Source organism: Ochotona curzoniae, unplaced genomic scaffold, assembly GCF_017591425.1.
Source record: "Ochotona curzoniae isolate NIBS_2020 unplaced genomic scaffold, NIBS_Ocur_1.0 contig_883, whole genome shotgun sequence".
In the NCBI taxonomy this organism is placed as follows: domain Eukaryota; kingdom Metazoa; phylum Chordata; class Mammalia; order Lagomorpha; family Ochotonidae; genus Ochotona; species Ochotona curzoniae.
The window spans coordinates 5,265,873-5,279,449 of NW_024466599.1; the positions used below are offsets into that span (position 1 = coordinate 5,265,873).

The window sequence follows — 13,577 nt, forward strand, 5'->3', positions numbered from 1 at the left end:
AACACACCAAGGAGGACACACTGTTACAGGTCACAAGTGGGAATTCAGAATTACTTGGATGCAACATGTAAGGAAACCAGCTGTGGCGTGGGGAGGTAAACCACTCCGACAGTGGAATCCCATATGGGCGCCCGCTGGAGGTATGGCTACTCCACTTACGATCCAGCGGAGGGCTCCAGCACTGGACCCATGTACGAGACTCAGAAGTTTATTCCTGGCTTTGGCCTGGTCCATCCAGGCCATTGCAGCCAGCTGCAGAGTGAACCAGAAGATGGAAGATCTGTCTCTCCTTTATTTAATTCTCCCTTTCAAATAAATGAATCTTTAAAATGGGTCTGATTGTTGGGACCCTCGCCCATCACTCCACTTTGTGGAAAAAAAGAGCTCACTGAGTCAAGAAGAATAGCCTACAATGTCTCAGCTTTAGAATCACACCTTGCCCAATTCCCAGTTCTGTATCTGTAAAGTAACCAAGGAAAACCGTTAAGATCTACTGCTGAGGAGCTGCCACTGTGGCTTAGTGGATTAAGCCACTGTCTCCTATGCTGCCATCCTGTAAGAGTGCTGGGCCCAGTCCCAGCTAGCTCTGCTTCTGACCCAGCTCCCTGTAAAAGCACAGACAACCGAAAGGCTTGCGCCCCTGTCCCTCGTGGGAAACCAGAGCAGTGTCCCAGGCTTCTGGCTTTGGCCTGGCCCAGCCCGTCACTGCAGCCATTTGGGGAGTCAACTAGCAAGAGGAAGAAACTACTTCCTCCAACTCTGCCTTCCAAGTAAATAAATCTTTTAAACTAAAAAAAAAAGAAAGAAAAGAAAAGAAAAACACTGCTGAGACCAAGCATTCCACCACCAGGGTCGCCAGCTCCTTCCATCAGCTCAGCTGCCCCTTTGTCGCCAGAGGCGGGAGGGCGAGGGTGGTATGCAACTCTGCTGACCTGGAAGCACTTGGCCCCTCTGGCTTCAGTGACTCAAACACACCTGACCAAGCCCCGCAAAATCAAGTGGACGCCAGGTGAGAGCACACAGCGTGTCTGTGCCCGGGCCTGTGCCCGAGCGGATGCCAGGTGAGAACACATGGCATGTCTGTGCCCGAGTGGACACCAGGTGAGAGCACACGGCATGGCTGTGCCAGAACAGAACAGAGCACTTCAACCTAAAGCTGCCCGTCCACAGCACACACTCACGTTCATGTCACAGAACCCCACTGTGCAGGGCTTTCCTTTTCTCAAAAATAAGTTCTTCTGCTCAGCGTCAACGTAGGGCACGCAGCGGCCGGAAGGGTCCCTGCAGCACACCTTGCAGGAGTTGTCTGTCTCTGAAAGACACAGCACAGCATGGATGTAGGTATCAGTGCTCCCAGAGGCAACACACGGTGCCACTCACGCCCTGCACCGACCAGTGCACACCCCCCACGTGGGCGGCCTGAGTCCCTCCCTCACCAAGCCTCTCACAATGCTTTGACTATACTGCCAGCTTGACCGACACCCAACATGGTATCATGCGGTGCCAAGTGGCCCACCAGGCACAGGAATCCCGCAGCCCACACTCGGGGTGAGCTCTCTCAATAGCAGCTCCAAATGTTCCCACCGGGGGAAGAACAACAGCGGGGCACCAATGAGCCACACGGGCACACACATGGGTGACACAGGCATCAGCAGTCAAGCCCACAGCATAACCAAGGAGACCCAGGGGAAAATCTACTTCTACTCAGGGAAAAAGAAATGGAGCAGAACACAGAAAACAAGAAAGCAAAACCCTCTTCGTCATTCACGCAGCTGTTATTTCTTGGGCACTTCCTGTACCTCCCACGTGCCTTCCCAGGGCACCCAGCCATTCTCTCCCCTGGCATTTACTGCGTGCTCTCTTCCTCACCCACTCCAAGGGACAGGAGGTGAGCCCAGGCCAGCCGAGTTTCTGCAGGACTCTGTGTCCAGCGAGTCCCTGGGGCCCCTGGTCAGGCCCAGGAGCTCCAGAAATAGAGCTTGGGAAAAAAACCGCAGTCCAACAGTGCAGGTGCCAGTGAGAGAGGCTCCTCTGCCCCATCGGAGAGCTGAGGGAGCAGCCCAGCCCTGCCGGCCACAGCACAGACCCCCTTCAGTGCAAGCGGGGACCTGGTGGGCTTCTCCGCATAGCTGAGGAGCACACAGCTCCCGCCTCCCAGCTGCCCCCTCAAAGCCAACCAAGAGTTCCGGATGCTGCAAAAAAGTAACTGGACAGTTCTCACCCCGCAGCTGTGCAGCTTCCCAGCAATCCCCGCGGGCCAGCCGCAGCGGGCAGAGGCCGAGCCGGCCCTGCACTCACCGTTGCAGGCACAGGACTCAAGCTGCTGCTCCCGCTCACAGAAAGGGATGCACTTGCCATCCTTACACTTGCCCAGGTCCAAGCACACCGTGTCATCCTCGGCATTGCCTGGAGGCGGGCACTCGCTGCTGTTCCCTGGAAGCAAAGACCAACAAGTGCCTTGTTGGACAGGGAACAGAGCCACCTGTCCTGCAGGTGCACACCCATGGCCACAGTGCAACACTGCATTCCTCTTTGCTGTTGAGTGGCCCGAGCCACAGCCTCACCCAAGCAACAGCGCAGGCCCGTACCTGTGCAGTAAGACACGCCTTTGCAGGTAGCGTTAATAGCCTCCTGGCATTTCTTCTGGGGAGTTTCAAACTGGCAGTTTTTACAGCAAGGACTGTTCCGATCACTGCAAAGACAGGGAATGTTCAACAAAGACTGCACTCGCCCATAAATGCAACAGTCCCCTTAGAGCAGGAGACGCTGCTGCGGCTGCAGCCACAGCATGCCCACCGACTGCCCCTTCTTTATGTGCGTGAGCTAACATCAACACCACGCTTCAGCAGCACAGCTTCACAGAGGCATCATCTTGAAAGGCCTCCTCAGCTTTCATCACTACATTCATTAAAGACAGCAGGAAGCCAGGGGCCCATCAGGCCCCAGGACTGAGGACAGGCAGCCAGGGTGCTCCTGTGGAGGTCTGCACCACACACAGCTCTACCTCAGTTATTCACCAGACTGAGCTGCCCCTTTGGCCAAGCTCATCGGTCTGTGCACGCAACTGGAAATGCAGGAAATTCCTAACCTGTCACGATTCTTACACCTTTAGTTTGTCATTCACAGAATTCTGCAACACACAGTAACAAACTGACATCCCAGGACTATCATTTTGTTTGCAGTTTGTAACCACAAATGCTTGTTAATCATCACTGTGGCACATCAATTCCTTCAGAAACATCCTCTGACCCGCTGTAGACCAAGAGGAAAGCGGATATTCTTACACCATCAAAGGCAGGAGCTAAACACAAGCACACAGCACACACCCCTCTCCCGCCAAGAGCCTGCACTTCTGATCTTGCTGCCAACACCGGGGCAGCAGCCTCCGCTGCACCGCACGCCCGGGCAGCAGCCTCCCCTGCACCGCATGCCTGGGCAGCAGCCTCCCCTGCACCGCATGCCCGGGCAGCAGCCTCCCCTGCACCGCATGCCCGGGCAGCAGCCTCCCCTGCACCGCAAGCCCGGGCAGCAGCCTCACCTGCACCGCACGCCGGCCTTGAGGGTGCAGTCGCTGTTGCAGCACGTGTCGTTGTGCAGGTACATGATGCCAGGGTCACACTCTTCACCCTCGTCCACCCTCGAGTTCCCACACACCTTGTTGCTGCGCTCCTGAAAACACTCCTGGGCCTTACTTTCGATGGTCTTATAGATGGACTGTTTACTGCAGTTTGAAAACATCTTAAGAGAAAAAAGGCCCCAAGGACCAAAGTAACATAAACATTCATTCTCACTTCTTCGACAGGAACACAGGGCTGATGTACAAACGACCTGCAGCTACCCTGGAGATGTGTCAAGACCGTCATCACCTCTGATGCCTCCCCCTCGAGGCTGCAAACGGTTGGCATGTGCTTGGGTGAAGACCCAAAATTCCTCACATGAAGTCAAGTGACACAAATAAGGACACCAGGGGCCAGTGCCATAGAGTAGTGGGTTAAGCACATGCTTGCCATTCTGGCATCCCATGGTTCCAGTCCCAGCTGGCTGAGGAAGTGGTGAACAACAGCCTGAGTGCTTTGGCCTCTGAACCCATTTGGGACACTTGCAAGAACCTCTGGCTCCTGGCTTTGTACCACTTTAACTGGAGCCAGTGCAGCCATGTGGGGAAGAGAACCAGATGAAAGATGTCTCTAATCCTTTCCAATTAAAAAAAATTTAAGGCCTGGCACCGTGGCCTTGCAGCTAAAGTCCTTACCTTGAACACACCAGAATCCCATATGGGCGCCGGTTCTAATCCCGGCAGCTCCATTTCCCATCCAGCAGCCTGCTTGTGGGGTGAGGAAGCAGTCGACAATGGCCCAAAGCCTTGGGAGCCTGCACCCATGTAGGAGACCTGGAGGAAGCTCCTGGCTCCTGGCTTTGGACTGGCTTAGCACCAGCCGTTGCGCTCACTTGGGGAGTGAATCATTGGATGGAAGATCTTCATGTCTTTCCTCCTCTCTGTATATCTGACTTTGTAATGAAAATAAAAAATAAAATCTTAAAAAAATTTTTTTGAGTGTTTAAAACATTTTCCATCTGCTGCTTTACTTCCCAAGTAACTGCAATGGACAGAGCTGAGCTGATCCGAAGCCAGGAGCCAGGAGCTTCTTCCAGGTCTCCCACATGAGTGCAGGGTTCCAAGGTTTTGGGTCATCCTCTAATACTTTCCCAGATCAGAGGCAGGGAGTCGGATAGGAAATGGGCCACCGGGACATGAACTGGTGCCCACATGGAATCCAGTCACGTGCGAGGCACAGATGTAGCCACTGAGCAAATGCGACAGGTCCAAAAACCAAACCTTAAAAAAAACACTGAGACCAAAAGGAATCAGACCTGCTCAGTACACAGCCTGTGTGCTCCGTCAGGCCTGCTCAGTGCACAGCCTGTGCGCTCCGTCAGACCTGCTCAGTACACAGCCTGTGTGCTCCGTCAGGCCTGCTCAGTGCACAGCCTGTGCGCTCTGTCAGACCTGCTCAGTGCACAGCCTGTGCGCTCCGTCAGGCCTGCAGCTCCGTTACCCCAGCCCCATTTGCACAGTCAATTTAAACAGATAGCTTCGAGCCTGGTGCAGTAACCTAGCAGCTAAAGTCCTCACCTTGAATGTGCAGGGATCCCATATGGGTATCGGTTCTAATCCTGATGGTCCCACTTCCCATCCTGCTCCCTGCTTGTGGCTTGGGAGAGCCATCGCGAACTGCCCAAAGCCTTGGGACCCTGCACCGGTGTGGAAGACCCAGAAGATGCTCTGGACTCCTGCTTCGGATTGGCTCAGCTATGGCAGTTGAGGCCACTTGGGGAATGAATTAACACACAGAAGATCTTCCTCTCTGTCTCTCTTCCTCTCTATATATCTGACTTTCCAATAAAAATAAATAAATAAAAAAAGTCTGCACCAGCAATGTCGAGGTACACTTAACTAAGAGACTGATAGAATTATGATTCCTTACAAAGGACTATACCATTATAGCAAAATGGGGAAAATCTGTTGGGGGGTGGGAGCTTGGGGGGGGGGGGAAATCCCAGTCTATACAAAATTGCTGGCCTTCTTACTTATTTTTACCTTTTAAGAATTCTTTGCTGGAAATTAAGCTTCAACACTATAAACTGCCGAATGCTAAAATGAAAATAGCCACGAGACAGCTGAACAGTACCCTATAGCCATTTTAAGGTGTATGGCAGCCGGTTCTGTGTACAAACCAAAATAGAAATGTCAATGAAGTAATCAGAGGATGCGGTTAAGAACTTGCACTTTTTAACATATTTGTTACTCAATTCCATGTCAATTAATTCCATAATGTTGTAAATTGATGTTGATGTTATGTTTTGGCTTTTAATTAATCGGGATGATATTCTGCCAGCTCTGCTTTCAGACCAGAGATGGTCTCCCCAAGAAACCGTTGAACTCATCTGGACAATAGGATGTTAGACTCTATGCTTGCAATGAAAGAATCTTAACTGAACTTGAACTGTAATACTGCACCAAGGTGGAGGAATCCACCATGGGGGGAGGGCATGGGGAGGGGTTGGGGGAATCCCAGAGCCTATGAGACAGTGTCACATAATGCAATGTAATCAATAAAAAAATAATATAGCAAAAAAAAAAGAAATTCTTTGCTGGGAAGGTACAGAGTCAAGAGTTACAGGGTCAAGAGTTCATCCATCTACTGGGCAGGCCGAAGCCAAGCCTGGAAGCCCATGTGAGTTCCCCTGTGGACACAGGGGCCCAAGCACGTGCACTGGCTCTGCTGCTGGGTCAGAAGCACAGCAGCCAGGACTTGAACCATCTTACAGCAAATGCCAGCACTGCTGAGCCATGGTGCTAGGTCTCTAAATTTTTTTTCCATTATTTATTTACTTTAATTGGAAAGCCAGATATACAGAGAGAAGAGACAGAGGAAGATCTTCCATCCGAAGCAAAGCAGAAAAGCCAAACTGAAGCATGGTTTAACCCACACGCCATATCACCTCTACACCTTTCTGTTTTACAGGGGAGATGTTTGAATGAGCTGCTTACTGCAACCTGGGGCTTAGGCAGTTGGTAATTTGGTGGGCTTATTCGCAGTGTTACATATCAATGAAACTCAATTATTTCATCATTTCATTTCCTAGTGAATTAAAATGGACAATAAGCAGGGTAGGGCCAAAGCCAGGAGCTTGGTACCCTACTCAGGTCACCCACAGGGGTAGCAGGAACTGAATACTTCGGGGCATCTGCTGCCAGCCGAGATGGGGAATGGAGGAGTGGGAACGAGGACCAGCATGCAGAAAGAAGATGTGGGCACCAGGAGTGGTGCTTCAACCTGTGCCCCAACACCCACTCTTCAGCTTGGCTACTTCATCAGAAGCCCCCAGCAGTAATTCATCTCATGTATTCATTCAACAAGCATTTATTGTGTTCCAGGTATTCCTACTGAGAATACCAAAAGGTATACATAAACTGACCACATAGCTGGCACTGCAGACTTGATGAACAAGACAGAGAAGTACCACGCCCACATGAGGTCTATCGGAAAACTGTATGTGTTTTATGATAAATATTCATGAAAAGATATGCAAATAGTGAAGTACTATAGCATTAAAATGAGTAACAACTCATAAATGAATAGAACAGTTTAAAAAATGCCTGAGCAGGGCCCTGCGTGGTGGCCTAGCAGCTAAAGTCCTCGCTTTTGAATGCAATGGGATTCCACATGGATACCAGTTTTTTTTTTTTTTAAGATTTATTTATTTATTGGAAAGTCAGATATACAGAGAGGAGGAGAGACAGAGAGGAAGATCCTCCATCCAATGATTCACTCCCCAAGCGAGCGCAACGGCCGATGCTGTGCTGATCTGAAGCCAGGATTCAGGAACTTCTTCCAGGTATCCCACACAGGTGCAGGGTCCCAAGGCTTTGGGCCGTCATAGACTATTTTCCCAGCCCACAAGCAGGGAGATGAATGGGAAATGAAGCTGCCGGGATTAGAACTGGCGCCCATACGGGATCCCAGAGCGTTCAAGGTGAGGACTTTAGCCGCTAGGCCACGCCGCCGGGCCCAGGACACCAGTTTTAATCCCGGCAGCTCCACTTCCCATCTAGCTCCCTGCTTGTGGCCTGAAAAAGCAGCTGAGGAGAGCCCAAAGCCTTGGGACCCTGCACCCACATGGGAGACCAAGTGAAGTTGCTGGCTCCTGGCTTCGGATAGGCACAATGCCAACTGTTGCGGTCGCTTGGAGAATGAATCATCGAACAAAAGATCTTCTCTGCCTCTCCTTCTCTCTGTATATCTGACTTTGCAATTTAAAAAAAAAAAAAGGCCTGATCCACCAAACCCTAAAATCTAGAACTTGGACAACAGTTGTTGTTATTCCCAAGTTTCTTGGAAAACATTAGACAGGAGATGATTTAATCCAAAACACACGCAAGTTCCATGTGCAGCTCCCCCACAGCAAGACACCCAGGGACAGCTGCGGAGCACCTGCTGAGCTCTCAGCATGACCCCTGCAAGGCCCCCCGCAGGCGTACCTTATTGTTCTCGTGGTCCCCACTCACAGCAATGGGGTACATCACATATTTTCCTCCCTGATCCTCATTCGGGGCACATTCTGCTAAACCGTCAGGATCATGTTCTGCTCCAAAATTGTGTCCCAACTCATGAGTTGTAACCAGGTCAGCTTCCTGAGAGAAGATGCAAAGAAAACATTATTCCCTACCATTCGGCCAGCTACTTTGCCAGCTGGACCCACACCATCTTATTAAAGCCCTTTCTTCACTCAAATGAAAGAATAACAACTCAATTATGATGTCTTTTATTTAACAGTGTCTGTGACATTCTACTTATTTCAGGACGAGTATTCATTAACCAAAATGTCTGGGACCAGAAAAATTTGGGATTTAAAGTTTTTTTTTTTTTAATTTTTGGGATATATGCATCCTATAATGAGACATCTTGGCTTAATAAATTTAAGCACGGACTGATAGTGATTTTATGCAATGCTTTAAATAATATTTTGCATGAAGTATGATTTCATAATGCCAATTTTTTGCTTATCAGACTCAAAAGTTCTAGATTTGAGAACAATTTAGAATTCAAAATTTCAGGTTAGGAATGTATAGCCTGTATAATACAAAATATTATAAACATCAACTTAAATCAATTTTACATAACTGTATTCACAAACCATACCACAATTTTCTAAGAGAACACAGCATGGTGCTGATAAACGAAAAAGGTAAATGATGGTTTGTCAGCAAATCTGCCCACGTGTGCGTCCTGCAGCACGTGAGAGCATGCTGCTGCAGGACCAGCCAGTGCCGGGCGGGGCTTCTGGGCAGAGGGGCTGAGGGAGCCATGAGCCCAACCGCCTTCAATGAAAGCTCACAGGTCACAGGAATTTTCCTGTTTATGCTTCTCTTTATCATATTTCTTATTAAAGAGCAGGCCCCAGCCTCCTGTCTGTCTCCCTTAGCACACAGTGTCCTTGTCTGCCCTTTGGCAAGTCACTGAAGGGAGGAAAGGGTACAGCTGCCCCTAGAAGGTCCTCGCCAACACTGACTGACTCTACAGGGCAGAACGCTGACGGCCAGGCTCCCCCTGAGGACTGCAGGCAGACCCTGGGAGAACATGTAAGGACTGTGTCTGAGTGATCCCAGAACAGCAGCAGCCCACCTGCCATCGTGAATTCCCTCGAGAGCACAGCATCACAGACCAATCACAGGAAGGTCACGAGCTTAGCTGATCAACAGGAACTTGGATACGAGCTGATCCTGCACCTCTCGGCCCCACTCCCAATGCACAAGAACCTGCAACCTCATCTCCTTGGGGAGTCAGGGAATTGAGCAGTAGCTGTCCAGCTCCTTTTTCTGCACTTCGCAATAAAGACCTACTTTTTTCTACAACCCCCAAGCCAATGATGGGCTTTCTGCACATCAGGCAAGTGGACAAAGTGTGGGGGTTCTACAACAACGCCTCCATCCTGTTTGGGGAGCCGCTCAGCCACCAAAGTAAAAGTACATATTAGTTGTTGGAAGATATCTTATGTAAGCATATAATAATGAGGTTGTAAAACAATAAACACCAAAACTATTCTTTTTAAAACAAAAGAACATACCTTTGTAAGGATGGTTTTACCGTAATTTTTCGTGCTGGTCAAACCACTATTCAAATAGATATTCTTCTTCCCAACAGGACTATAGTAAGCTAAGGTATCAGGAAACAGAAGCCACTTGTTTAATGTTGATGTTAATGTAATCAGCCAGGTAAAAATCCCAGCAACGTAAACACATGAAATGAGGAGCCTTACCCTTGGGACATACACCGCCATGGCTGTTTGCTCGGGGAGAACCCACATAAGCCAGTCCTAGAGTTCCCATATCAAAATCTTGGTAAGTGAAAAGATGTGCCAGGCAGACTTTAGATGCTTCTTCAGCTATATCAAAGCTAAATTGCTTTAATTAAAAAAAAAAAAGTAATTAGGTTGAAAGGTACATAAAAGACATTTGCTTCCTCAGGGTGTAAGCTCTGGGTTGAAGCAGGGGTCCTGGCCCAAGCGAGCTGGGGATAGGGCCTGCCAGGGGCCTCTGCTGGCGGCCAGCAGCCCAGCCTTGCACGTCCTGCTGGTCCCACCCAGGTCAGGAGCACCAAGCCCAGGGCCCAGAGCTTGGGGGTAGGTGCTGCTCTCAGCACACACTGCAAGCAAGACCAGCTTCTTGGCTGATTCACAAAGGCAAGTCTGACAACCCCTGAGCCAGCTGAACACCTATCAGGCCTATCAGGCTGCTGCACCAGAACCAGACAGGTTATCTCCTATCTCGTCTTCTGGACCACTGGAAGCTCCACAGTGAGTTCTAACATAGGAGATGGCATGCCACTTGAACATAACTGGGCCCAGCATGGTAGCCTAGTGGTTGAAGTCTTTGCATTGCATCCCTCGGGATCCCATGTGAGCGCCAGTTTGTATCCCAGCTGCTCCATTTCCCTTCCACTCCCTGCCTGTAGCCTGGGAAAGCAGTCGAGGACGGGCCAAAGCTTTGGGACCCTACACCCATGTAGGTGACCTGGAAGAGTATCCTGCCTTCAGATCAGCTCAACTCTGGCCACTGCAGCCACTTGGGGAGTGAGCCAGCAGACAGATCTTTCTCTCTGACTTTCCAATAAAAATAAATAAATCTTAAAAAAAAAAAAAAGATGCCTTCTCTAGACACTGAAGAGTAGCATTGGGACTGGCCGCTATCACACAGCAGGGCACTCCCAGGCAGGCGTACAGGAGAGAAGCCAAGGCCACCATCTGACAGGAGGCACAGCAAGGCAGCATGTGGAGGCTCGGCCAGATACTCGGTCCCCGTGCCGCTCCCGCCAGGCCTCCCTGGGGTTACACAGCTCCACGCTGGGAACGCTTCCATTCCACAAGGCTGGCACAGCACCCAGGCCGAAACACAGGGCAGTCGGTCTCATAGACAATTTTATTATTTTTTTATTATTTTTTAAAAATCTATTTCTTTTTATTGCAAGGTCAGACATATATAGAGAGGAGGAGAGACAGAGAGAAATATCTTCCATCCGATGATTCACTCCCCAAGTGAGCGCAACTGCCGGTGCTGCGCCAATCCGAAGCCAGGAGCCAGGAACTTTCTCCAGGTCTCCCACGTGGACGACCTCGGCTGCTTTCCCAGGCCAGAAGAAGGAAGCTGGATGGGAAGCAGGGCTGCTGGGATTAGAACCGGCGGCCATATGGGGTCCTGGCATGTTCAAGGTGAGGGCTTTAGCTGCTAGGCCACTGTGCTGGGCCTGACAATTTTTTTTTTTAATTTTTTCATTGGAAAGGCGGATATACAGAGAGGAGAGACAGAGAGGAAGATCTTCCCTCCGATGATTCACTCCCCAAGTGAGCGCAACGGGCCGATACTATGCCGATCTGAAGCCAGGAGCCTCTTCCGGGTCTCCCACGCGGGTGCAGGGTCCCAAAGCTTTGGGCCGTCCTCGACTGCTTTCCCAGGCCACAGGCAGGGAGCTGGAAGGGAAGCGGGGCTGCCGGGATTAGAACCGGCGCCCATATGGGATCCCGGGCGTGCAAGGCGAGGACCTTTAACCACTTGCGCCACCGCGCCGGGCCCGGGCCTGACAATTTTATGTTAAAACTTGGTAATATACAGCAGCTATAAACAAACTTTTGGAAAATCACATCACTTACAATACTGCAGGTTCACAAAGACATTCCTGCCCCTCAAAGGGCTGCATATGTAAAATCTCATCCATAACAGGTCAGGTACTCCCACTAAAAAAGCCTTGACTTTTTTTTTTAAGATTTACTCATTTTTATTGGAAAGGTATGGCCGTAACAGCCAGACCTGAGCTGTTCTGAAGCTAGGAGCTTCCTCCAGGTCTCCCATGTAGATCAGGGTTCTAAGGACTTGGGCCACACTCCACTGCTTTCCCAGGCCGCAGCAGGGAGCTGAATGGGAAGCAGAGCAGCCGGGACACAAACCAGCAGCCAAGCAGGACACTGGCGCTTCGGGGTGGAGGATTAGCCAGCTGAGGATCGGCTAATGCACCGGGCCCAGCCTTGACTTCAATGACTGAGCATGAGAGGTCTGAAGCTCCCGGGATGGCAGACGGCCACCGTCCGACGCTGGCAGCTGAGTGGTGAGCAGTGCGGTGTCAGGAAGAGGAGCCACAGGGACGAATGCAGAGGAGCACGCAGCGGTTCGCCACTCGGTTCCTCCCACGACAGTCACAGGGAGGCCCCCCGAGAGCCTGGCCGCACGGGTCAGCAGTCCTGGGAACTGGCACACATGGCTCTATCTCGGGCACTGCTGGCTGGGTAACCAACCCCACCCTGTGGCTGAGCCCTCTTGTCAGGGTCTAACAATGACACTCCCAATTCATAGACCTCAGGGCTTACACAGTGGACTAGCATGCTAATCCTATACTAGCATGCTAATCCTATACGGGCATCCCATACGGGCGCTCGTTCATGTCCCAGTTGCTCCACTTCCCATCCGACTCCCCGCCTGTGGCCTAGGAAAGCAGCTGAGAATGGCCCAAGTCGTGGGGCACTGTACGTACATGGGAGAACGGGAAGAACTTCCTGACTTCTACCTCAATGAACCCACCTTTGGCCGTGGCAGCCATCTGGGGAGTGAACCAGCAGATGGAAGGTCTCTCTCTTTCTCAGTCTTTCAAGTAAAAATAAAAAGTCTTAAATTGAGAAAAATTCACAGAGCTCTGAAGGCCACTGCGTCTAGAGTAAGGGTCTTTATACAAGTAACTCAGATAAACAGGCCATCTGAACTGGATGGACCCAATCCACCATGACTGCCACCCACGGGCAGAGTTGTGCAGCCTGGACCCAGGGACGGCCAGGTGAGGCCAGAGGGAGAGGGAGCCACTCTGAGCCCAGGAGAGAAGCCATAAAGGACACACGGTTGGCCAACACCTGAGCATCACTCACAGCCTCCAGGGGTGCAAGGAAAAAATGCCCAGACTGTGGCCCTGCGTCAGGGCAGCCCACGCTGACCGACGCCCCTCAGTGGACCTCTCCACCACACTAACGCACCCTCTTCAGCTTCCCTCAGGGGGCCTGGCACAGGAAATCAGACGAGGTGTGTCAGTGTCACACAGACTCACGGATAAAGAATTGAGAACCTGCTTTAATTCCTCTCAGGCTTAAACTTGGCTGTGGCCTTGTGAGACCTTAGACAGAATCCAGATGAGTCACACTAAGCCTAGAGCGAGCCCTGGGAACTCGGCGAGAAACACCAGGTGTAGCTGCAAGCAGCTCTCTGTGCTGACTGCCAGCAGCACAGCAGAACGCGAACCCATCGGAGATCACGCCACAAAGAGGCAGCACTACACACTGAGACTCCAAATTACGATCTTTTCATGAATACCAGAATAAAAACAGAAAAAGTTGAAATTCCAACTTTGAGTCCTCCCAGTTACATTTCAACTCTCCAATTACTCATAGCCTGTTTAATAATTACTGTCTTAAAAGATTCACTGAGGAGCCTGGCGTGGTAGCCTAGTGTTTGGAATCCTGGCCTTGCACGTGCTGGGATC

At 50.7% G+C, this 13,577-nt stretch overlaps 1 protein-coding gene across 4 annotated transcripts in view; it reads right to left on the reverse strand.

The window, feature by feature from the left end:
- Positions 1 to 13,577, reverse strand: part of ADAM17 (ADAM metallopeptidase domain 17) — a 47,995-nt gene that overhangs the window by 3,810 nt on the left and 30,608 nt on the right. For all 4 annotated transcript variants that reach the window (XM_040992803.1, XM_040992802.1, XM_040992804.1 and 1 more), the window contains 7 exons: positions 9,823 to 9,967; positions 9,631 to 9,719; positions 8,045 to 8,197; positions 3,539 to 3,738; positions 2,589 to 2,692; positions 2,299 to 2,433; positions 1,182 to 1,312 (listed from right to left, as the gene is read on the reverse strand). In XM_040992803.1, the coding sequence (XP_040848737.1) occupies positions 1,182 to 1,312; positions 2,299 to 2,433; positions 2,589 to 2,692; positions 3,539 to 3,738; positions 8,045 to 8,197; positions 9,631 to 9,719; positions 9,823 to 9,967 (957 nt within the window). The remainder of the gene's footprint in view (positions 1 to 1,181; positions 1,313 to 2,298; positions 2,434 to 2,588; positions 2,693 to 3,538; positions 3,739 to 8,044; positions 8,198 to 9,630; positions 9,720 to 9,822; positions 9,968 to 13,577) is intronic.